The sequence below is a fragment of the Molothrus aeneus genome, chromosome 6 (assembly GCF_037042795.1).
Source record: "Molothrus aeneus isolate 106 chromosome 6, BPBGC_Maene_1.0, whole genome shotgun sequence".
In the NCBI taxonomy this organism is placed as follows: Eukaryota; Metazoa; Chordata; class Aves; order Passeriformes; family Icteridae; genus Molothrus; species Molothrus aeneus.
In genome coordinates, this window is record NC_089651.1 from 10,496,901 (window position 1) to 10,519,952 (window position 23,052).

The 23,052-nt window shown below is 63.2% G+C and overlaps 5 protein-coding genes across 8 annotated transcripts; 3 read left to right on the forward strand and 2 right to left on the reverse strand.

The window, feature by feature from the left end:
- Positions 1–223: 223 nt before the first annotated feature.
- Positions 224–2,716, reverse strand: NDUFV1 (NADH:ubiquinone oxidoreductase core subunit V1). The gene is made up of 10 exons (XM_066551854.1): positions 2,594–2,716; positions 2,427–2,509; positions 2,171–2,341; positions 1,906–2,089; positions 1,637–1,826; positions 1,095–1,307; positions 861–1,027; positions 705–786; positions 484–629; positions 224–409 (listed from the first exon to the last, which is right to left on the reverse strand). The coding sequence occupies exons 1-10, from the start codon at positions 2,645–2,647 to the stop codon at positions 326–328; spliced, it is 1,374 nt and encodes a 457-aa protein (XP_066407951.1). The 5' UTR covers positions 2,648–2,716; the 3' UTR covers positions 224–325.
- Positions 2,717–2,991: 275 nt separating this feature from the next.
- Positions 2,992–5,589, forward strand: LOC136557876 (calcium-binding protein 2-like). 3 transcript variants are annotated; one of them, XR_010783801.1, is made up of 8 exons: positions 2,992–3,397; positions 3,840–4,001; positions 4,118–4,148; positions 4,219–4,353; positions 4,424–4,533; positions 4,611–4,758; positions 4,835–4,981; positions 5,071–5,589. XR_010783801.1 is itself a non-coding variant. In XM_066552078.1 (7 exons), the coding sequence occupies exons 1-7, from the start codon at positions 3,140–3,142 to the stop codon at positions 4,858–4,860; spliced, it is 870 nt and encodes a 289-aa protein (XP_066408175.1). In that variant the 5' UTR covers positions 2,992–3,139; the 3' UTR covers positions 4,861–5,589. The 3 variants fall into 3 exon arrangements, 2 of the variants coding, with proteins under 2 accessions (XP_066408175.1, XP_066408176.1); XM_066552078.1 differs by having other exon boundaries at positions 4,835–5,589; XM_066552079.1 differs by having other exon boundaries at positions 3,290–3,397; positions 3,840–4,005; positions 4,835–5,589.
- Positions 5,590–6,100: 511 nt separating this feature from the next.
- CDK2AP2 (cyclin dependent kinase 2 associated protein 2) lies at positions 6,101–7,230 on the forward strand. The gene is made up of 4 exons (XM_066552295.1): positions 6,101–6,436; positions 6,594–6,694; positions 6,787–6,919; positions 7,019–7,230. The coding sequence occupies exons 1-4, from the start codon at positions 6,346–6,348 to the stop codon at positions 7,084–7,086; spliced, it is 393 nt and encodes a 130-aa protein (XP_066408392.1). The 5' UTR covers positions 6,101–6,345; the 3' UTR covers positions 7,087–7,230.
- Positions 7,231–7,519: 289 nt separating this feature from the next.
- On the forward strand, positions 7,520–18,852 carry PITPNM1 (phosphatidylinositol transfer protein membrane associated 1). 2 transcript variants are annotated; one of them, XM_066551226.1, is made up of 24 exons: positions 7,520–7,585; positions 8,086–8,193; positions 8,846–9,060; positions 9,134–9,255; positions 11,667–11,891; positions 11,964–12,278; positions 12,652–12,747; positions 12,855–12,962; positions 13,075–13,136; positions 13,207–13,451; positions 13,961–14,150; positions 14,264–14,371; positions 14,465–14,607; positions 14,829–15,007; positions 15,322–15,492; positions 15,690–15,839; positions 15,939–16,087; positions 16,161–16,271; positions 16,406–16,522; positions 16,730–16,878; positions 16,980–17,129; positions 17,462–17,645; positions 17,892–18,020; positions 18,126–18,852. In XM_066551226.1, the coding sequence occupies exons 2-24, from the start codon at positions 8,116–8,118 to the stop codon at positions 18,390–18,392; spliced, it is 3,663 nt and encodes a 1,220-aa protein (XP_066407323.1). In that variant the 5' UTR covers positions 7,520–7,585; positions 8,086–8,115; the 3' UTR covers positions 18,393–18,852. The 2 variants fall into 2 exon arrangements, with proteins under 2 accessions (XP_066407323.1, XP_066407322.1); XM_066551225.1 differs by lacking the exon at positions 7,520–7,585 and having other exon boundaries at positions 7,668–8,193.
- Positions 18,853–19,104: 252 nt separating this feature from the next.
- On the reverse strand, positions 19,105–21,329 carry AIP (aryl hydrocarbon receptor interacting protein). Its single transcript, XM_066551227.1, has 6 exons — positions 21,150–21,329; positions 20,832–21,011; positions 20,468–20,656; positions 20,113–20,289; positions 19,885–20,026; positions 19,105–19,799 (listed from the first exon to the last, which is right to left on the reverse strand). The coding sequence occupies exons 1-6, from the start codon at positions 21,246–21,248 to the stop codon at positions 19,594–19,596; spliced, it is 993 nt and encodes a 330-aa protein (XP_066407324.1). The 5' UTR covers positions 21,249–21,329; the 3' UTR covers positions 19,105–19,593.
- Positions 21,330–23,052: the final 1,723 nt, after the last annotated feature.

Below are 23,052 nucleotides of genomic sequence, written 5' to 3' on the forward strand. Positions count from 1 at the left end.
CAGGGACAGGGAGTGTGGGGTCCCCAAGGAGGGGACTGTGTCTGTTAGTACCCCACAGCCATTGCCTCTGCCCCACCCATAGCCTCATGGAAATCCAGGATCTCCCCTCAGGCTCCATCTGTGTGACCCCATGATCGCTGGTGATCTCATGCTTCAGGGGCAGCAGGACCTTGAGGCCCTCTGCCCTGTCAGTCCCTTCCTACTATTTAATGTCTACAGCAGAGCCTGGGAGCACAGCAGCATTTATTGAGAAGCCTCTGAGTGCTGCCAGCACCCCAGAAACCGCTTCCAAGCAGGACGAGGGAGGCGTGGTGGTGGTGGATCCTTACGCCGACGCCGCTCGGGCTTTGGCCTCGTTGTAGCGCCGCATCCTCTCCTCCAACTCGGGGCGGAAGTGGCGGATGAGGCCCTGCATGGAGCAGAGGAGTGGTTAATGGTGTTGGGGAAGGCTGCTGGCCCCTCCAACCCTCCGGGGCCCCTCACCTGCACGGGCCAGGCCGCGCCGTCGCCCAGGGCACAGATGGTGTGTCCCTCAATTTGCTTGCTGATCTCCCAGAGCGCATCAATCTCGGCGGCCTGCGCGTCGCCCCGCACAAACCGCGCCATCACCTTGTTCATCCAGTCCACGCCTGCAGGAATTGGGATGGGGATGGGTCCCTGCAGTCCCCACAGCCCCTAGCCCCTCAGCCCCGGCCCCCACTCACCTTCCCGGCACGGGGTGCACTGCCCACAGCTCTCGTGCTTGTAGAACTCGATCAGGCGCGCGATGGCTTTGACGATGTCAGTCTGGGAAGAGAGGGAGGGTGAGGAAGGCGAGGGTCCCACCGTGGCTGGGGGAGCCGGGGGAACCCATCCCTCACCGATTTATCCATGACGATGACGGCGGCCGTGCCCAGCCCACTCTGCGCCTGCACCAGGGAATCGAAGTCCATCAGCACGGTCTCACACACAGACTTGGGCAGCAGCGGTGTGGAGGAGCCACCCGGGATGACGGCCAGCAGGTTGTCCCAGCCCCCGCGGACGCCTCCTGCAAAGAGGAAGGTCAGGACAGGCAGCTCCGGCCCCGCTGCGGCCCGGCTCAGCGCGGCGCTCACCGGCGTGTTTCTCGATGAGCTCCTTCAGCGGCACCGACATCTCCTCCTCCACCGTGCAGGGCGTGTTGACGTGCCCCGAGATGTTGAAGAGCTTGGTGCCAGAATTCCGCTCCCGGCCGAAGCTGGCGAACCAGGCGCCGCCGCGCCGGCAGATGGTGGGGGCCACCGATACCGTCTCCACGTTGGCCACCGTGGTGGGGCAGCCGAAGACACCTGGGGAAACATCGGAAAAAAATTCCTCCCTGTGAGGGTGGTGATGCCCTGGCAAAAGTGGCCCAAAGATGCTGTGGCTGCTGCATCCCTGAAGTGTCCAAGGCCAAGTTCAACAGGGCTTGGAGCAACCTGGGATTGTGGTATGTGGCCCATGGTAGCGGGGTAGAATGAGACAGCTCCCTTACAACCCACACCATTCTATGAAACAGTGGGAGCTCTTAATGGATGTGGTGGTGCCTGTGATGTTGTCCCTGCCGCAGGACGGTGTCCTGGGGACAGTTGTTTTGGGGTGGCAGCTGGGAACTCGGGACAGAGCTGTGGTGCCGTACCCACGTCAGCGGGGAAGGGGGGCTTGAGGCGGGGCTTCCCCTGCTTGCCCTCGATGGACTCGATGAGCGCCGTCTCCTCCCCGCAGATGTAGGCGCCAGCGCCGCGCACGACGAACACGTCAAAGGCGTATCCCGACCCGCAGGCATCGCCGCCCAGCAGCCCGGCCTCGTAGGCCTCGCGGATGGCCACCTGCAGGGGGCAGGGGGTGAGCCCCGGAGCGCCCCGAGCCCCGCCGGTGTGGGGTGGCTGTGGGGCGCTCTCCCCGTACCTGCAGGTTGGAGGCCTCGTTATAGAACTCCCCGCGGATGTAGATGTAGGCGGCGCGGGCGCCCATGGCCCGCCCCGCCACCAGGCAGCCCTCCAGCAGCTTGTGCGGGTCGTGCCGCATGATCTCCCGGTCCTTGCAGGTGCCCGGCTCGCCCTCGTCCGCGTTCACCACCAGGTACTTGGGTCTGCGGGCAGCTCCCGTCAGGGGGGCGGCTCCCCGCAGGCCGGGGCCGCGGTACCGGAGCTCTAGGCGGTCCCGCTCTCACCTCCCGTCCGGGGGTTTGTTCATGAAGCTCCACTTGAGCCCGGTGGGGAACCCGGCGCCACCCCGGCCCCGCAGCCCCGAGGTCTTGATCTCGCCGAGGATCCAGTCCACGCCCTTGAGCAGGATCTCCTTCGTCTTGTACCAGTCGCCGCGGCGCAGCGCGCCCCGCAGCCTGCGGGCACCGGGCACGGTGGCACCGGGCACGCTGGCACTGGGCACGGGGCACCGGCGCTCCCCACGCTGCTCCCGCTACTCACCGCCAGTCGTGCCGCCCGTAGAGGTTGGTGAAGATCCGGTCCTCATCCCGCAGCGACCCGAATTGCGTCTTCTTGGGCGCCGTCTGCGGGGACACACGGATTCAGCGCCGGGAACACCGGGAGCGGTACCGCACGGTCCCGGCGCTCCCCGCCCCGTCCCCGCTTACCGAGAAGGAGGCGGCGGGCAGGCGCCGCAGCGCCAGGAGCTGCCTGCCGGCCATGGCGGGGGGCACCGGCACCAGGACCCACCACCGTCACCTTCAGCCGCCCCCCGGTGACGTCAGGGGGAGCGCCGGCGGCGCGGCAGTGACGTCACGAGAGAGGCCGGACCAGGGTAGATTTGGGGCGGGGCCGCGCGGAGGGGGCGGGGCCGGAGCGGGGGGCGCGGTCACAAGGCGGGCTCGCGGCGCCGAGGGGGCGTGGCCTGGCTGTTGGCGCGCTGGCACGTGCCCCGCGCCCGGCCCGGGTCGGGTTTCGGCGCTGAAACCGGAGCCCCCCGTCCGCCCCAGCTGGAGCCCCCCGGGGCGCCCCGCTCCCCCCCCAGCGCCCCGGGGGGTCGCTGCGTTCCACCCGATCTCTTGCGCTCCGCGGCGGGTCCCGGGGACGGCGGTGGCCTCGTCCCTGCGAGGGACGGGCGCGGGTCCGGGGCGATCTGGTTTCCTCCTGCTCGGTACCGGTCGTGGGAAGAAGGAGAAGGAGCAGGAGCGGGCGGGATGTTCTTCCTCTTCCGCGGGCCGCAGCGGCGCGGCACTAGCAGCCCCGCGCCCCCCGCCTGCCGGGGCACTCCCCGGCGCCACGGCCCCGGCCGGAGGGGGGCCCGCGGCTCCCGCCCGGCCCCTCGGCTTAGGGGTCCCGGCACCGCCGGCACTGCGGGCAGCCAGGGGAGATTAAGCCGTAGTGGTGCGTCCCCCGTGGAGCTTCAGCGGGCTGCCGAGGAGCCGGGGCCCCGGCCGCCCCCCTCTTTTGGGCAGGTAACCGGCAGCGGGGACGGGCCCAGGGCACGGTGGGTGCCGCGGGTCCTGCATGCCTTCGCAGGGAGGCTGCGGGACTGGCGAACAGCTGGGCGGCTGCCCACATCTGGAGCAGGGCGGCCGAGCGGGGAATAATCCGGAGGATTATGCACGCGGGCGCGGCACCCACCCCCCCGCGCCTGCCCTGCATATCCCCAGATATTCCATAAAAACCTCAAATCCCCGGTGGCAGCCCCGCGGTCTGCGCCAGCCAGCCCCCCCGGGGCCAGGCATGTCCTGCGGCGCGGGGGCAGCCCCCAGCCATGGGCAACTGCACCAAGACCCCTGAGCGGCGGCTCCCCAAGGCACGGCAAGGCTGCGACACCCCGCGGGGCAGGAGGAGGAGGAAGGGAGGGTCCCTGCTCGCCCTCCCCCTCGCCGCTGACGCCTGCTCCACCCGCAGGATGGGAAGCCACGCTCGGGCGCTCCAGGCTCCGGCGCAGGGGACCCTGAAGACGTGCTGGACGCGGCGCAGACCCCCCCGATGCAGGGATACTCGGTGCTCCAGGGGCTGGTGGGGCCGGCCTGCATCTTTCTGCGGCAGAGCATCGCCATCACCCAACGGGTACGCCACCGTCCCTTCCCCTCCCCGTGTACGCCCGGGGGGCTCAGGGCAGAATCCCCGTGGGATCCCCGGGAGCAGGACCCCTCCTTCGTCTCTTCCCATTCTCTCTTCCCCAGGACCGGGAGCTGCGGCCCGAGGAGATCGAAGGTGAGCTGCTGGGGAGGGGGTCCCACTCGGGTGGGTGGTGGTGCTGGTGGTGACGCTGTGGTGTCCCCAGAGCTGAAGCAGGCATTCCGGGAGTTTGACAAGGACCACGATGGCTACATCAGCTACAAGGACCTGGGCGAGTGCATGCGGACCATGGGCTACATGCCCACAGAGATGGAGCTCATCGAGCTGTCCCAGCAGATCAGTATGTGGTGGGGCAGCAGGTGCCCATCAGTCCCTACCCCTGCCCCCCTGACACCCCTCTCCTGCCACAGCTGGGGGCAAGGTGGATTTTGATGATTTCGTGGAGCTGATGGGCCCCAAGATGCTGGCGGAGACGGCGGATATGATTGGGATCAAGGAGCTGCGTGACGCCTTCCGTGAGGTACGGGGGCTGTGAGGACAGACAGGTAGGCTGTCAGCGTGCCAGGGTGGCCGGTGGCAACGGGACCTTGTCCATAGTTTGACACCAATGGGGACGGACAGATCAGCATGGCGGAGCTGCGGGAGGCCATGCGCAAGCTCCTGGGGCAGCAGCTCAACTATCGGGAGGTGGATGAGATCCTCAAGGACGTGGATCTCAATGGTGATGGCCTGGTGGACTTCGAAGGTAGGAGCAGGGAAGGGGCCAGGAGCGCTCCCAGGGACAGCTGGGATGTTCCAGGTGTGTTTCCCCCCCACGGCAGAGTTTGTGCGGATGATGTCACGCTGAGGGCAGCGTGTGCCAACGTGGGACCCAAGCCCCCCGTGCCTTACGAAGACGAGGGAGCCACGGAGGGACCCCCAGCTCCAGGGACTGGGGCAGTGCTGGCACAGCGGTGCCCGTGCCCAGGGTGAGGCTGGGTGCTGGGGCGGCTCTGATGCTGAGCTCTGACCGTGGTGGGAGGCACCGGGGCCGAATTCGGGACCCCTTTCTGCACAGGCTTGGCTGAGCTTCGATTACTCTCGCCCTCATCTCTGTTCTCTCCCTGCATCATCGTCCTTCCCACCCGGACCTCATCCTAAAAGTCCCACCATCGTGGTCCCCTCTCCTTCAGCTCTTCCTCACCCCTGCTGCTCATCCCTCCAGCCTCCATTCCCACTCTGTGTGCCGCACTGAGCCCCTCAGGCTCACCCCACACCAGGTTTATTGCAGACTGCACAGCATAACCCGTCCCGTCACCATGGTTTGAGGTCAGACCCACCCCAGACCCGCCTAGGGTGAGGCATCCCTCCCCTTTTGGGGCTGGCACAGACCCTCATGGATGTTCTGGCAGCCCCTAGCACAGGGGAGACTCCTGGCACCCCAGCCAGGAGAGCCTCCGGGGGAGAAATAAAGCATTACTGGGTGGAAGGGCCTCAGCCAGCTGCAGGCAGGGCTGCTGTAGGTACCTTCTCTGCCCTGGCTGCAGTTTTGGGGCCAATTTTGCCCTTTTGAAATGATAAAACTCTCTGTACAGACTTTTGGCTTGTGTTTTATGTTGTTTCCAGAGTTTATTCGTGATCGTGCCGTCCACTGGTATCCCCCAAAACCCTGGACTCCCACTGTGTCTCACGGGAGCCCCCTAGGGAGCCGGGACCGCGGGCACAGGGCTCCGGGGAATGCACGGCCGGCGGGTGGGGCGGGTTCCCCAAAGTCCGGCCCCGGGTTCACTCCCGCGGAGAGTCGGAACGCCCTGACCGGTGGGGCTCGGGGCTGTGGGGTGACACGGGGGCCCTCGGCGGCGGGGGAAGCGTGGCGGTGCCGCTCCCGGTGCCCGCCCCGCGCCCCCGAGGCGGCGGCGCCCGTCGCTCACGTGACACGGAGAGAGGCCCCCGCCGAGCGAGGGGGCATGGCCTGCACAGGAGTCACGTGGTCGGATAGGCACCAAGGGGGCGGGGCCGACGCCGCGTGTCTCCACGGTGACCGGCCGGCGGGCGCGCGGCGGCGTGATGACGTCGCGCTCGTGACGCGCCTGCGTCATCACCGCGAGCGCCGGCGGCGGCGGCGGAGGGGGGGGGAGAGACCCGGGTCAGGCCGGGGCCGCGCAGCGCTACCGGGAACCGGGGCCGCCGCGCTCCGCTCCGGTTCCCGGCTTCCCGCCGGGCCGAGCGGGGCCGAGCTGAGCTGAAGAGAGGCGGGCACCGGCGATACAACCGGCGGGGCGAGCGCGGGGGCCGCACGCCGACCCCCGCCGCGGGGCTCCAGGGATCCGGGAGCGGCGGGCGGCCGTCGGGGATGTCCTACAAGCCCATCGCTCCCGCCCCCGCTACCCCCGGAGCCGCCAGCGCCAGCCCCGCCCCGCCGGGGCCCGGGGCACCGTCCGCCGGTGAGAGAACGCCGCGGTAACCGTGGGGGACGGGGGGCACCGGGAGCGGAGAGGGACCGGAGGGATGGAGGGGGGGGGTACCCTGGGAAGGGATGGTACCGGATGAGGGTGGTACCGAGGAAGAGGGAGTGCGGCCGTGACCCTCAGTTTCTCGCAGCCACGAGTGTCCCGTCGCCCTCCGGTTCCGTCCCTGGCGCCGCCGCCCCTTTCCGGCCGCTCTTCAATGACTTCGGGCCGCCGTCCATGGGCTACGTGCAGGTGAGGCGAGGCGCCGGGGCCGCCAGGGCCGGGCGCGGCGGCGGGGGCGGCCCCCAGCCCCTCCGTCCCTGCTTGTCCCCCTGTTCCCGCAGGCCATGAAGCCCCCCGGGGCGCAGGGCTCGCAGAGCACCTACACCGACCTGCTCTCGGTCATCGAAGAGATGGGGAAGGAGATCCGGCCCACCTACGCCGGCAGCAAGAGCGCCATGGAGCGGCTGAAGCGGGGTAGGGGCAGGGTGGGGAACCGGGCGTCCCCGAGGCTCCTCAGCCCCGTGGGGAGCCACTGGAGGGTGATACGAGGTGTCCCTGTGCTTCTCCCCGCAGGGATCATCCACGCCCGGGCGCTAGTCAGGGAGTGCCTGGCAGAGACAGAGCGAAACGCCCGCACGTAACGGCAGCTGCCACCCGGGAGCCCCCGGGACCTCCCGGTGGTGGCGGCGGGGGCGGGGGGGCCGCCGTGCTGCCCGAGCCCCCCCTCCCCGCGCTCTCCGCTCTTTATAAATGCGTGTTTTTATAAATAAAGGACAATGTTGGGATTTGGCCTCGGTGTGTCCCCGCGAGGGTGGGTCCCGATGGGGGATGGTGGGACGCGGGGTAGAGGTGGGGGAGTCGGGTGTGGTTTGGAGGCGCGCTGGGTGGGTGTCCCGGAGCTGAGAGTGCAGGAGTGATCGGACCACTCGTTGATCACTTAAAAGAGTGGCTTTTGAAATAAAACATGGGTTTTTCCGGGGGTGGCGGTGCCGGTACACGCGGAGCGCCCGTGAGTGGCGCTCGCTGCCTTCCGCTCTCTGACGTCACGGGCCCCCCCCTCTCACCTCCCTACGTCACGGCTGTCGCCGTGGGAACGGGCTGTGATGTCACGATCCAAGGGGCCGGTGCGGAGCGGCGCAGGTTTGGTGGGGCCGGGGGGCGGCGGGGACCGGGCGGGCGGGCGGGCGGGGGGGAGTGGAGGGGGCCGCGTTGCCATGGCAACGGAGCCGAGACCAGTGGGGCCGAGCCGGGCCGAAACCGGGGCCGAGAGGGGCCGAGCGGTACCAGACTGAACCGAACCGGGAGCCGAGCGGTACCAGACTCCGCCGAACCCGGGGCCGGGCTTTTCCGAGCCGGGCCGAACCTGGGGCCGAGCGGTGCCGGGCGGTACCGAACTCAGCCGAGCGTGGTGCCGAGCCGGGTCGAACCCGGGACCGAGCGCAGCCGAGCGATACCGGACTGAACCGAACCCGGAGCCGAGCGATACCGACTCAGCCGAACCCGGGGACGGAGCAGCTCCGAGTCGGGCCGAACCCCGTACCGGGCTGAGCTGAGCGTGCCCGAGCGGTTCTGAAGGGGTGCCGAACCGGCCCGAGCTGTCCAGGAGCCGGCCCGGTCCGGTGTAACGGAAACCCCCTCAGGAGGTGCCCCCGCTGTGCCCCGCCGCCGCCATGCTGATCAAGGAGTACCACATCCTGCTGCCCATGAGCCTGGAGGAGTACCAGGTGGCCCAGCTGTACATGATCCAGGTGGGAATGCGGGGCTGAGCGTGAGGGCTCGGGGGAGCTGCGGGCTGAGCGAGGGAGCTGGGGATGCAGGGGTTGGGGGGTGAGCCCGGGGGTTACACGGGTCTTGTGGGGCTGAGCCTGAGGGGTGTAGGGACCTAGGGCCGAGCCTGAGGGGGTGCACAGAGCTGTGGGGCTGGGCACGGGGAGCTGGAGGGGTGCAGGGATCTGGGCACTGTGACTGAGGGGGTGCAGGAGGCTGGGAGAAGCTGGAGAGTGTAGCCTGAGGGGTGTAGAGGGCTGTGGGTGTAGAGGGCTGCATGAGGGATGAAGGGGCTGAGCCTGAGGGTGCACAGGGGACTATGAGGCTGAGCATGGGGTGCTGGAGGGTGTAAGGGGGCTGTGGGGCAGAGTATGGGGAGCTGTCGGGCTGAGTCTGGAGGGGCACGGCGGGGAGCTGAGGCTGATCCCAAGGGATCACCCTTGCAGGTTGCACGGGTTTCACTGAGGCTTCGGGTGGGTTTGGGACCACCGAGCCAAGCAGGGGGTGCTGTGGGCAGGTGTGGGGCCGGTGGATGCCGGCACATGGGGCAGGAGTATACACGGACCCTGGGCGCCCGTGGGGGTGGGGTCTCGGGGCTTGGAGGGGCCGCACTGAGCCATCGTCTCTGTGCAGAAGAAGAGCCGGGAGGAGTCGAGTGGCGAGGGCAGCGGCGTGGAGATCCTGGCCAACCGGCCCTACAGCGATGGCCCTGGGGGCAGCGGGCAGTACACCCACAAGATCTACCACGTTGGCTCCCACATCCCCAGCTGGTTCCGGGCGCTGCTCCCCAAAGCCGCGCTCCAGGTGGAGGAGGAGTCCTGGAATGCTTATCCCTACACACGCACCAGGTGGGAGCTGGGAGGCGGCGGGGTGGGCTGCAGGACTGGCCGTGCCCCTGGGCTCAGTCCTGTGCCCCTCCAGGTACACGTGTCCCTTCGTGGAGAAGTTTTCCATTGAGATTGAGACATACTACCGCCCAGATGCGGGGCAGCAGACCAACATCTTCAACCTGAGCGCTGCGGAGAAGAGGCAGAGGATTTTGGGTGGGTATGGCTGGCTTGGGGAGCTGGACAGGGCACTGTGGCTGCTGGGATTCCCACATAATGCTTCTGGGATGGGTGTGTGGGAATGGGACCTTATAATGGGGACCTTAGGGGCTCAACTGCACTCTTCTTGCCGGTCCTCATGTTTCACGGATGCTGGAAGGGAAGAGCTCCCTGGATCCTGAGCTCCCTGCCCCAGGCTCCCTGCTCCGAGCTCCCTGCCCGCTCCCTCTCAGCGCTGCTGAATTAAGTTCCACATTAAAGATATTTTCAGGGACAGTTTTGTCCTCTGCCTCTTCCCTTGCCTCTATTTCTGTTTGCAGCTTCTCCTTTCCAGTGCCAGCCTACTCCCCTCTCCTTCCGTGTCCCAGCCTTGTTCTTGCATGCATTTGCTTTCTCAGTCTCTCCTGAGAAAGTGTACATGAGACTCCACACCTGGGTCCTGTGGGATATTTTGGATCAGCTGGAGCAGGGAGAGCTGGAAAAGCATGTCCCCATTTTCCTACTTCTTGTCCTGCTTCCCCTCTCCCCAGGGCTTTGCTCCAGTTTGCCGTCTGGCTTCTTTGTGCTGGGACTGGTGGGCAGAACGGGGAGCTCGGGGTGGGATTCTTCCCTCTGCACAGAGTTCCCATTCTCAGTGGTGTTGGACATGGTCAGTTCAGGCGCCAGAGTGTGGAGTGTGACGTGCTGCCTCTTAAAATGGAGGCCCAAAATAGGCACTCGGAGGAAATGATTCATCTGACCTATTTCTCTCCCTGGCTCTTGCGGCACTGGGGATGTCCGGCCGGGATACCGATGGCTGGGACCTGGGGGCAGGAATTCTGCCCCTACTGCCCTCAGGAAGCCACCAGGGCCAAGCAGACGGCATCAGGGCATGGCCCCGTGCCCACTGCCTGGTTTTCCACCCTCTGTGCACGTCCAGTGGACATTCCACAGGGCACTCAGCATCTCCAGTGGCTGCTGCCTTCCACAGGGAGGAGGGTTGAAGTGGGACCAGCCCCAGTGTGGATCCCACTGGGATTTCTCTGCCCTGGTGTCTTGTAGCACTGACAGATTTAAACCCCTCTCACGTTTCAAAGGGCAATGGAAAAACATGGTCTGGGTGATCCGCAGGGATAACTGCTTCCTTGGCAGCTTTCTCCCAGTGGCAAAAGCAGAGGGAGTTGGATTGTGATGGGAATGACACTGCCAGGAGCTGCTTGGGGACAGCAGGTCCTATCCTAGCTCTTTGCTGCTGTTATCCAAGATGCTTGGCATCATGCTGTGCATTGCATCATTTTTGTGGATTCAGGGCATCTCTAGTTTTCTTTTTCCCCCTTTTTTCAGTCCAAGCTGGAGGAAGAGAGGCTGACAGCAGCTTGGGGGCATCAAGGAGGGCAAATAAATTGGTTTGGCACATCCTAGAAGTGGGGACAGTGCTGCAGGATGTTACTGGGAGCCACTGGGGTGCCCTGGGATCCCCCAGACCATGATCTGGAGACAGGGCTGGAAAAGCCAAATTCTAGCAGATTTTGTGCTGGATCGAGCCCAAATGGCTGTTGGATCATGTTTTCCTGGGTGTCCTTCAGGAGCCTTTCTCTGGTCTTGGGAGGTCATCCTCATTTGGGGGAAGCTCACCCTCATTGGGAAAGGTCACCTTTGTCAGGAGATGGGGCTCATTTCTCTTTCCCCCTGCCCTCTGGCTCTCTGGAGGCTCCTGTGTCACATGGTGGTTTTGCTGTGCCTTGTTTTTGGGGGACCCTTGGACTTTTTTGGGGAGGAGCCAGGAACTGTGCCAAGCTGCCCCATGTGCTGTCCCCGTCCTCATCCCCCATGTCCCCCAGGGTGGCTGGGATCACTCTGCAGCTGCCAGATCTGCCAGCTAATGCACGTATGTGTGTCAGCCCCAGCTCTCCCCAGCTCCCAGACCCTCCCTCCCTGTGCTGCTCCCTGAGGTGCTGGATTGGGGTCCCACATGGGGACAGAGATGTCTTTGGCTACACCAAGGGTGTCTGTGATGTTCCAGCCATGGGATTTTATATGTTCTATTAGGAAATTCTTGCCTGTGAGAGTGGTGAGGCCCTGACACATGGTGCCCAGAAAAACTGTGGGTGCTCCATCCCTGGAAGTGTCCAAGGCCAGGTTGGATGGGGCTTGGAGCATCCTGGGATAGTGGAAGGTGTCCCTGTCCATGGCAAGGGGTGGAATGAGATGATCCCTAAGGTCCCTTCCAACCAAAGCTATTCCAGGTTTCTATGATTCCAGAACTCCAAGATTTTAGAATTCTCAGACAGAGAGTGTTTGCTGCCAGCTGTGTTGGGTGCATGTCTCATGGGAATAATTTGACCTTAATTTTGTCCCTTTTTCCTTATTTTTCTACCTGTGTCCCCTTGCCAAGCGCTGCGGGGTGACAAGTGCCGTTCCCCCCACAGACACCATTGACATTGTGCGTGATCCCATCTCCCCCGGGGAATACAAACCTGAGGAGGATCCCAAACTCTACCACTCATCCAAGACGGGCCGGGGACCGCTGGGGGATGACTGGCTGGAGGCAGCAGCAGCCAGTGGGCCCCTCATGTGCGCCTACAAGCTCTGCAAGGTGGAGTTCCGATACTGGGGGATGCAGTCCAAGATCGAGCAGTTCATCCATGACGTAGGTGAGTTCAGACCCAGGGGTTGCTGGAGGGACATTTGGGCAGCCATGGGATCACACTGGACTCTCCCCCCAGGCCTGAGGAAGGTGATGCTGCGTGCCCACCGCCAAGCCTGGTGCTGGCAGGATGAGTGGACGGACCTGACGATGGAGGACATCCGGCAGCTGGAGGAGGAGACGGCGCGCATGCTGGCACAGAAGATGGCCAAGTGTGGCGAGGGCGAGGAGCCACCCGCGGCTGGGGTCAGCCCTGAGGGGCAGCTGGAGCCAGATGGTCCTGGCATTCAGGAGGAGGCTGAGCTGCAGGCAGGGACCGATACCCCCTCGGATGATACCTTTGCCAAGCAGTGGTCCACCTCTTCCCGGTCTTCCTACTCTTCCCAGCATGGAGGTGAGACCAGATCTGGGGTGGTTTTGCCCTGGATGCTGCGGTTCATCATAGGAGATGTGTCAGGGGACTGGTTTGCCTGGCTTGGGTCTCCTGGGCTGGGGTTCTGGGTTTCCCAGGTCTGGTCCCAGGTTTCTTGAAGGGGCCCTGGATCACCCAGGAGCAGTTCTGGATCTCCTGGAGGGACTCTGGGTGACCCAGAGATGGTCACAGATCTCCCATGGAGGGACTCTGGGGGACACAGGGATGGCCCCAGGGATGGCCCCAGGGATCTCCCTGGGTGTCTGGGTCCATGAGCAAGGGGGAGCTGTGGGGCAGGAGTAGGGGTCTCTCTCACAGCAGGGGGCTGTGAGTGCTGACTCACCATGGGTGGCAGGGGGCGTGTCTCCTCAGAGCCTGTCGGAGTGGCGGATGCAGAACATTGCCCGGGACTCAGAGAACAGCTCCGAAGAGGAATTTTTCGATGCCCACGGTACTGGCACCATCTTGGAACAGGCTGGGTGGGGGCAAGGGCATCTGAGGATGGGAATGCAGGCACAGGGGTGTCCCCCCACCCACGCTTCCCTCCTGCCTCTGCAGAGGATCTGTCTGACAGCGATGAGGTCTTCGCCAAGGAGATGACCAAGTGGAGCTCCAACGACTTCTTGGACACCCTTGAGCGGCCAGCAGAGCTGGATGAGGCACTGGGTGAGCTTTGAGAGTGCTCTGGCCCCAAATCCTGGGGTGGATCTCCTGGGAGGGGCCTGATTCCCACCTGGAATCAGACCCCAGCTGCCTCACCCAGGCTGTGTGCTTACAGGGGATGGAGCCAGCGCCACCAAGGGGGATGCTGAAGGATTGGGAACATCCGGCTTCCCTGAGGTGCGTGTCCCCTCCCTCGGGCCCTGCCCTCCTGCCGCGTCCCCCGACTTGACTGCTCTCCTTCCTGCAGGGAGGCACGGCAGAGAGCACGGAGCAGATGTGCCGGATCCACGCGCTCTTCCTCATCCTCCACAGTGGGAACATCCTGGATCAGGGAGCGGGCGAGCCGGGCTCCAAGCAGGCGGATGTGCAGACACTGGCAGCCACCTTTGATGCTGTCACCCGTGTACACTTTCCCGAGGCACTGGGACATGTGGCCCTGCGCCTGGTGCCCTGCCCGCCCATCTGTGCTGCAGCCTATGCCCTTGTCTCCAAGTACGGATTCTCACTGGGAAAGCAGGGGACTGGGGAGCTGGTATCCTTGGAGAGGGGACTTCACTTCTGGTGGGACATTAAGGACTGGGGAGGGGATGGGGGTTAACTCCTGGTGCAGTGTCTTGGGGCAAGCAAGTGTTGTGTGATGAGATGGGATGGGATACATATAATTCCTGGTGTGGTATCCCAGGGCATGCAGGTGTTTTGGTCTGGGATTAGGACAGTGGGGCAGGATGGGATGGGATAGGATGGGGATAACTCCTTGTGCAGCATCCTGGGTTGAGCAAGCATTGTGCAGAGAGATGGGGACATCAAGGCAGCATGGAATGGCTTGGAATTGGATAGGATGGGGTAACTCCAGATACAGCATCCTGGATGAGCAAGTGTCTTGTGGTGGGAGGGAATGGGATGGGGATTAATCCTGGTGTGACATCTGGGATGAACCACTACCCTGCAGTGGGATGAGGACATCAGAACTGTCACGTTCATCCTTCGCTGTGTCCCCTCAGGCTCAGCCCTTACAGCCATGACAGGGACAGCCTGTCCAGCAGCCAGGACCACATCCCACTGGCAGCACTCCCACTACTGGCCACCTCCTCAGGCACCTACCAGCAGGCTGTGGGCACTGTCATCACCCGTGCCAACCAGGCCTACACAGCCTTCCTACACTCTGGAGAGGGCACTGGCTTCTGCGGCCAGGTGAGGTGGAATTTGGGGGTCTGGCTGAGTGTTCTTGGCTCTGGGGTCCAGCTGTGACCCTGCAGGGAGGGTTTGGGGGTTTCACCCTCCTTGTGGATCTGTGGTCTCCGCAGGTGGTGCTGCTGGGGGACTGTGTGGGCGGCATCCTGGGATTTGATGCCCTGTGCCAGAGCCGGGCGGGCTCAGGGGGCAGCCGGAGCAGCAGCCGCCGTGGCAGTCTGGTGAGTGCCATGCATTCCAGCACCCCCTGGGGAGGGTTTGGGGGTGCACTGGAGGCTACATGGGATCTGGATGTTTGCTGCCTCTCCCTGCAGAGCACAGAGCCCATCTCCCCGGAGCAGTGCGGCGGCCCGGACCCGCTGGCTGATGGGACAGAGGGAGTGCCAGTATTGGGCCAGGCCAACCCTGAAGCCCCAGGGGCACAGGGGGACAGCCAGCAGCACAGCTCCATGAGTAGGTGAGCCCAAGGAGGATGGTTGGCTATACTGTGCTTTATGGAAAGGGTGCAATTCCCCTCTGCTCCAGGCTGGGAAGGAGTATTTCATGGAGGTTACCTGCCCTGGGGGGATCTTGCTGGAGCTCCTCTGGGATAACAGGGCCAGGCACAGCTTTGCCCTCAGGATGGTGGGAATGTGATGTTGCCATCCCTCCCCATGGCCCCTGTCTCTGCTGTCCCAGCCTGCAGGCCAGCGAGGCCCCGCTGGAGGCAGAGGCACCCCGGAGCAGTGCCATGGCGCTGGATGGGGCAGAGGGTGCCAGCACCTGCCTCGAATTTAAGGTATCCGGCTTCTTCCTCTTCGGTTCCCCACTGGGGCTGGTGCTCGCGCTGCGCAAGACCGTCATGCCTGCTCTGGATGGTGAGGATCCCTGCCTGCCACGGTGCCAGCCCCTGACCCTCCCTGCAGGGCTTAAGTCCCTGAGTCATGCTCACCTGACAAGCCTGAGCTCCTCAGGACCACCCCAGAGAGCCCTGCTTGTGTTTGAGGCCCTTGCATGCCCAGCCCTGGCTGTGTGGGTGTTGGTGGGTGGCTGAGTGTTCCTGCTCTGTGCCAGCCTCAGCCTATCTCTAGTGCCCCAAATTTCCCTGTCCAGCCTTTCCTTTTGCTGTGTCCTGCTTTATCCCTCCTGGGTGTTTTGCTCCTGGTGCCCCTGATCCCGCTCTGTGCCGCAGTGGCCCAGCTGCGTCCTGCCTGTGAGCAGATCTACAACCTCTTCCACGCTGCCGATCCCTGTGCCTCCCGCCTGGAGCCCCTCCTGGCCAAGGCCTTCCATGCTGTGCCCCCGCTCAGCGTGCCCCGATACCAGAAGTACCCCCTGGGTGATGGCACCTCGTCCCTGCTGGGTGAGCAAGTTCACACTAGGCTGGTGCCAGGCACCCTGGGGCCACGTCAGGGTACCCAGAGCACCCACATCCTGGCTGAGTGTGGGTAGAGGGATGTGCAAGCCCTTCCCACTGCTCTGGGGCTCTACTGGAGGGGTGTTTTGGGGTGGTGGGTGTCCCCTGGGGCTCTGGGTGTGCTCACCCAGCTCTCTCTTCAGCGGAAGCCCTGCAGACACACTCTGCCCTGTTCCTGCCCAAAGTGGATGTGGCTGCTCCCCCTACCCCCACTGGTAGCTTTGGGGGCTTCTGGAAGGGCAGTGAGCCGGCAGAGCCCCCCACTCCTGCCAGCACCAGCGAGGTTGTCAAGAGTAAGTGTCATCCCCACCCATCCCATCCCATGTGGGCGAGTTAGGCTGCCCAACAGGGGATGAAGCCTGGAAAAGGCTTCATTCCAGCTCTCCCTGCAGTCCTGGAGCGCTGGTGGGGCCTGAAGCGCATTGACTACTCTCTGTACTGCCCTGACGCCCTGACTGCCTTCCCCACTATCACCCTGCCCCACCTCTTCCACGCCAGCTACTGGGAATCCTCTGACGTGGTGGCCTTCATCCTGCGCCAGGTACGGCGGGCCCGGTGGGGTGGGTGGCAGGCCGGGGCCGATGGAGGCTGAGCTGGTCCCGTGCTGCCGGCAGGTGATGGAGAAGGAGGGGCCACAGCCTGCGGAGAGCGAGGAGAGCTCCATCTACAGCCCCGCCATCCCGCGGGAGAAGTGGCAGCGCAAGCGCACCCAAGTGAAGATCCGGGTATGTGGCCAGCGGGAGGCCACCTGGGGCATCCTGGGGTGTGTGGGTTCTGGGACAATCCCACTGCCCAGTGGTGTCCCAGTGGTGCCTCAGGAGCTCCTCCAGGAGCTGCTGAACACCCCGTGTGCCTGCAGAACGTGACGGCTAACCACCGTGCTTGCGATGTCATTGTGTGTGAGGGCAAAGCGCAGGTCCTCAGCGGACGCTTCATGTACGGACCCCTGGACGTGGTGACGCTGACTGGGGAGAAGGTATTGCTGGGCTCAGTGGGCCACTAGGACCCCTCAGACAGGGTGGGATGTCCAGGACTGGGCATGGGGCTGGTGTCACCCACAGTAGGGGAAGGATGTGGTTAACAGGACCCTGTGTAGGATGTCAGGAGAAGGTTGTAAGGACTTGTGTGGGGATGCAGCAGGATGTGGGGTCCAGCCTGTGCCCAGCCCATTTCCCTCTCTCAGGTGGACATCTACATCATGACACAGCCGCTGTCAGGGAAGTGGCTGTACTATGGCACCGAGGTGACGAGTGGCAGCGGGCGCGTGACCTTCACCATCCCTCCAGACAAGGCTCTGGCCATCGGGATCTACCCTGTGCGCATGGTGGTCAGGTGAGGTATTGCCTCAGTTTCTCCTGCAGCCCTTTTGGCAGAGCTACACGTGCTGCTCTGGCAGGAGAGCTGGTGCTGAGCCACCATCTCTGCCTTTGCAGAGGGGACCACAGCTATGCCGAGGCGTACCTGACCGTGGTGGCCCGTGGCACTGAGTCTGTTGTGTTCAGCATCGACGGCTCCTTCACTGCCAGCGTCTCCATCATGGGCAGTGACCCCAAAGTGCGGGCGGGGGCTGTGGACGTTGTAAGGTAGGTGCTCTTCAGTCAGGGAGTCAGTCTCCCCATTTTTCATGGTGTGACAACTCAGTCGGGGAGTGTCAGAGCAGGGACAAGGGGCAGGGTATTCCACCACTCCCTTGCCTCCAGCAAATTATCTCTATGCTGGCGCCCTATTGTGGAAAATAATCCTATCCAAGTTTGGATGTGGTCCCCAGAGCTCTGCTGGGCCTTGTCCTTGATAAAATCTAGGGAGCAGGGAGGTTTTGGAGGCAGCACCCACACATGCTGTATTGGGAGATCCCAACTACCCATAGCCTGTGTCTCCACACAGGCTCCTGGCAGCCACCTATGTCCCCTCCTAGGCACTGGCAGGACTCTGGGTACATGATCATCTACGTGACGGGGCGCCCCGACATGCAGAAGCACCGTGTGGTGGCCTGGCTCTCCCAGCACAACTTCCCCCACGGCGCCGTGTCCTTCTGTGACGGGCTCACCCACGACCCGCTGCGCCAGAAAGCCGCCTTCCTGCAGAGCCTGCGCACCGAGGTGGCCATGGGGGTGCTGCTGGGACATAGGGCTGGTGCTAGGGTGGCGGGGGCTGTGCTGAATCCTGTGCACCTCTGCGTCCTGGTGGGGATGCTGGGAGCTGGACTGCCTTGCCATGGCAGAGCTGGAAGCTTCTCAGGGCAGCTGCCAGCCATCCCTCTTAACATGAGGGTGTTCAAGCCCTTAGGGGTAGCTGTCCCTGTGGGAAGGGTTGTTCCTTGCCCTAATGCTCTTATCTCTGGGCAGGCAGAGATCTCCATAGTCGCTGGCTATGGCTCCACCAAGGATGTCTCCGTCTACAGCTCACTGGGACTCGCGCCAGCACACATCTACATTGTGGGACGGGCCGTCAAGAAGTTCCACAACCAGTGCCAGGTATGGTGGTGGCAGGGCTGGGGACAGACTGGGGACGCAGGGGATGATGGCTGACCCCACCAGCCGGCCGTGGCCACTGGCTCAGGCTGTCTGTGTGTCCTGCAGTTCCTCTCTGAGGGTTATGTTGCCCACCTGGCCCAGTTGGAAGCCGCAGCCCTGGCTCACTCCCCCAAGGGCCCCCCACGACCTGTGCTGGGCAAAGGCACCTATGGCTGCCCGGCGCCTGTCGACTTCCTGCGGAAGCAGAGCCAGCTCCTGCGCTCCCGGGGCTCCAGCCAGGCAGAGCGGGATGGGGGGCCCCCCTCAGCACCCCCTGGCTTTTCCCGGACCAAGCCCCGCAGCATCAGCCTCAAGCTGGAGGGTGAGGAGTGAGGGTGGCACAGCCATGTCCCCCTTCTGCCACATCCCTGATTTCCCAGCAAGGAGCACCTGGGGACAGAGCCAGTGCTGGGCCATGAGGCCATCGCAAGGAGATGAGGGTGCTGGGTCTCCTGAGACCAGGGGGTGCTGGGAGAAGGCTCAGAGCCCCCCAGAGAACCAGAGTGATCCCCTCAGGGCACAGCTACCCTGGGTCCTCCCTGCTGCCCCCATCCCCTCTGGTCCTTTGGGGCCGTTGGGCAGTGCCCAGTGGGGTCTGCACCCCAGGGTCATTATCCCTGTGCAGAACTAGGGGCTGTGGCTGTGCCCCAGAGCGAGTGGCACCTCCCCACCTATTTATTTCCGTCTGGTGTCACTGCGCAGGGCTGGGTTGGGGTTCCAGAGTGGTTCCTCTGTTCCCCCCACCTTCTCGTTTCGGTGTTGAATAAAGAGATGTTATGACAAGGTGCCATCACCCACGAGTCTGCTCTGTGCCTGTGGCTGCAGGGTTCCCACCCACTGGGAAAGCCCTGGGGAGCCTCCAGGGACACCACGTCTCACATGGAGATGGCTGGGGGGCACAGCAGTTGGGTTACAAGCAATTTAGGACAGGGAAGAGAGCCTGGGGTGTGTGGGCTGTGCTGATGCTGATACCCTCCCCCTCTCCAACTTGGTTTCCCCTCTAGCAGCAAATTTTACCTCTAGCAGCAAATTTTTGTAGTGACCATGGGGTGTGACTGGTTTTACTTGACTTTATCTTGGCATAGCATGATCAGAGATTTATAGAGATAGCAGGAACAAGCTGTTACTCTATATAAAATATTCCTGACACTGACATGACAAGAGGAGACACTGGTTTGGGATGATAGCAGCAGCCTGGATAAGTGACAATGGCGTGGCACAGAGAACAGGCATGAATGGGTTGGAGCTGAGGCTCAGTGCTGCCCTTCCATGGCCACCATAAAGTATAAAAACATCAAATAAGTGATAAAAGTTGGCAGGAAGCAGCAGGCTCTAGTCACCCACGTATCCCTGCTGTGACGATGAGCCCTGGCTGTTGTCCCCAGGCCATGGCGAGCTCCAGGGCCATTTCCACTGACTTCAAATAAGTAAAATCTGTATTAAACATTAATAAACATCCATGACCATTCCACATGTGGAATATCTAAAAGAACCTGTCCCGAGAGCACTGGGCTCTCCCTTGCAGCCACAGACTCTACTGGGAGAAGATGCCCTTGAAGCGGATCTTGTCCTCGGCGTCCTTCTCCCGCAGCCGGGCTTCCAGGCTCCGCAGCTCCTTGGACACTACGGGGCGCAGCGAGGGGTCGAGTGCCAGGACTTTGGCAAAGTCAGCCTGTGCCTCGGCCACGTTCCACACGGCTGCGTGGGCCTTGCCCCGCTTGAAGTAGGCCTTGACATTGTCTGTGGGGAGAGAGCCAGCATCAGCGGAGGGTGGGGGTGTCCTGGTGCCCTCCAGAGCCACCTGGGATGGCTCGTGGCTCCTTACCCTCATACTTGTTGAGGATGGAGGAGCAGTGGTCCAGCACCTCGTAGTACTCCTCACACTGCAGCTTGCACTGGCAGTAGTTTAAGAGCAGGGGTGTGATCTTCTGGTCGAGCTCGATCCAGTCTGGAGAGCCTGGCTGCTCCTGTGGCAGACAGAGCAGGGAGAGTGAGGGGCAGCGCTCAAGCCCCGCATTCCCAAGGATGCCTGTGTGTATCTGGGGAGACCCACCTTCATCTGCAGGTTCTTGAGACAGGCGATGGCATCGTAGTATTTGGCAGCTGCCTCAGACACCTTGCCCTGCCGGTATAGCTCATTGCCTTCCTTGTGGATCTGGGGCACAGCCTGGAGCTTCTCCTCATCTGTCATGGCCCATGGGTCCTGCTGGTAGGAGCCGGGTGGCTCCACCTGCCAGCACCCCATCAAGGAATCAGAGAATAGGATCATGGAATCGTTCAGGTTGGAGAAGACCTCTAGAGTCCTCGAGTCCTGCACTGCCAAGGCCACTACTAAACCACATCCCACATGCCACATCTGTGTGTCTTCTGGACACTTTCACCCCGAGCTCCCCATGCCAGCACCTCACCTTCAGCACCTCGATGTCAAAGATGAGGGGCTGGGGGTTCTTCTGGAGCTCATCGAGGTCGGGGTACCCCAGGGAGTAGTGCTCGTGCATCTGGGCGATGCTGCAGCAGTGCCGCTGCCCCTCCAGCGGGTCCTTCCCTGCTGCGATGTTCCGCAGGCTCTTGGACACTAGTGGGTAAAGCACCACGTGCTGCGGGAGGGAAGACAGCCAGAATTTGAAGAGGGCGGGGGGAAAAATGTAAGGATGCTCTAGCCTCGAACCGCACGGCTGGAGTGCACCGGGGGCCCCGCAACCCGCGCTTACCACACAAAGTCACCGCCCACCTGCACAGACCACGCCCCGGACAGGTCCTGGGCCCGCCCACCTTGGTGTCGCAGCGGAAGCGTGCGCGCTCGCCGGGCCGCATGGTTCGCAGCGCCGCTTCCCACACGGGCAGCTTGAACTTTTTCCCGGCGATGAGCTCCATGGGCTTCCCCCGCGCCCTGCTGTCGTCCACCGGCGTCTCCTCATCGCCGCACCGCAGCGTCCGGTAGTGGAAAGTGGCCTGAAGGAGCAGGAGGAGCGCGCGGCGTCACCATGGCGACGCAGGCGGGGGGGGGGGGGGAGGGCGCGCATGCGCGCCTGCCCCGCCGCGTTCCGCTTCCCACATCCCCCACCCTGCCCGTCCCCCCGCAGATCTGACCTTGGTGCCGTCGCGGAAGTCTGGCAGCGGCCCGGTGCCCTCCCGCAGCACCTCCTTGTCCACGCCGTCCGCCCGCAGCTGCTCGACTTGCTGCGCCATCGCGCCCGCTCCGCCCGCGCCGCCAGCCCTGGCTCGGCCGCCTCCGCCGCCGCTCGGTTCTTTCCGGATCGTCGCGGCTGCGCGGGGCTCCCCCTGCCGGCCCGGGGGTGGTGCTGCGGGGCGGGGGCTCCGGGAATGGGGCGTGGTCATAGGGAAGGGGGGCGTGTCCAGCAGGGGCAGCCGCGCACCCGGTTCCCACGTGGTTCTCCTGGTTCCCGTCTCCCCCCACCTTTCTGGGGTGTCATTCCGGGAGACACGGGAGGCATTCCGGTGGCACTTTGCCACCTGCATGCAAAGGCCGCGGTGCAGAATGGGAGGTTGATAATGTGGCTGGCACCCACTGTGAAGGTTCCCGCCCGCCGCGGGGAGAGCTTAGGCGGATTGTCCCCTCCCGCCAGCCCCGGCTGGGTCTGCGAGCGGGCAGGAAGGACAGGCAGCCGCAGCAGCGCCGTGCGAAACCCTGGCGGAGACACCTCAGGGCTTAACAGGGTTTAGCGCAGCTCACGAGGTATCCTGGGGTGACACGAGGACACTGGCAGGTGGCAGGTCCCCAGTCCCACAGAAGAGCTGGTGGCTCATGATGGTTGTGAAAAATGCGTATTTTATGATTGGCTTTTCGCAAATATTAAAATGAATATTATATGTGTTGTGTTAGAAAGTAATACTGTATTAATTCTCTTAAGTAGTGTGTTAAATAGAGTTTTAGGTTATAAAAAATGTTAAAATAGAAACTATGCTATGTAGGATACTTTTTTGTGAAGAAAGGACTTGCAGCGAGATAGCAGCCACAGGACACCTAAGTCTTTCAGAGAAAAAGAATTTTTTGCCCTCTTATCAGAAGAAACGAACTTCTTCCCACCTCGAAGGCGCTGTTAGGATTCAGAGGAATAAGTTGACGACGACCAGACAGAATCCTGTATTTGAATGGAATTTATGCATCATGTATCAAGTGCATGAATATGTAACAGGCTATTGCTTTTAAGGGTTAATCCTCTGCTAACAGGTGTACCCGGACGACCGTAACTCTTTGTCCCTATTGTCCATTATTCTCCTAATTAAAATTGTCAAAATTATTATTACTCTAATTGTATTACAATTTTTATAACAATTTTATTACTATTAGACTTTAAAAATTTAAAAACAAGTGATTGGCGATTTTCACAGCGGTGATTACGCTGCTGCAGAAGTGACCGCGCAGGGAGCAAGCTGTTCTGCTGGCACTGTCACTGCTCAGCACTGCTGAGGGTGGCTCAGACCCACTGTCACCCTCACACACAGCGGAGAACTCAAGAGAGCTCCTGCTCCCGCCTCTTACACCCCTTGTTTTTCGGTGGTGCTTGATACAAGATAACGCAGGTGGGTCCCCACAAAATGAAGTGGGCTCGGTGCCCCCCCGGAATGTGGCTTCACCGCGGGCAGGCGCGGCGGGGGCGCGGCGCTGTCGGCGGCAGCGCAGGTGTCGGGAGGCGCGTGCGGTCGCTGGCGAGGCCGGGAGCCGCCGGGGGGTGACCGCCTCCTTCCTGCCCTGGGCGAGGCGAGCGCGGGGCCAGAGCCGCGGCAGCGGCGCCATGTGCCAGCGCCGCCGCGAGGGACCGCACGCAGCTGGCAGCTGGCAGCCCCGGCGAGAGCCGGGGGCTGCTGCCACCCCCCCGGGGGCTCCGAGCAGCCAGGAGGGGAGCGCCCCGAGCGTGGGGCTTTGAGCTTTGCAGGTGCTCGACCTAGAAGTGGTTGCTGGATGCTCTCGGTAGGATGTGGGCTGGAGCCCGTCCTCCCCATCAGGGTGGCTCTCGGCAGGCTCCAGCAG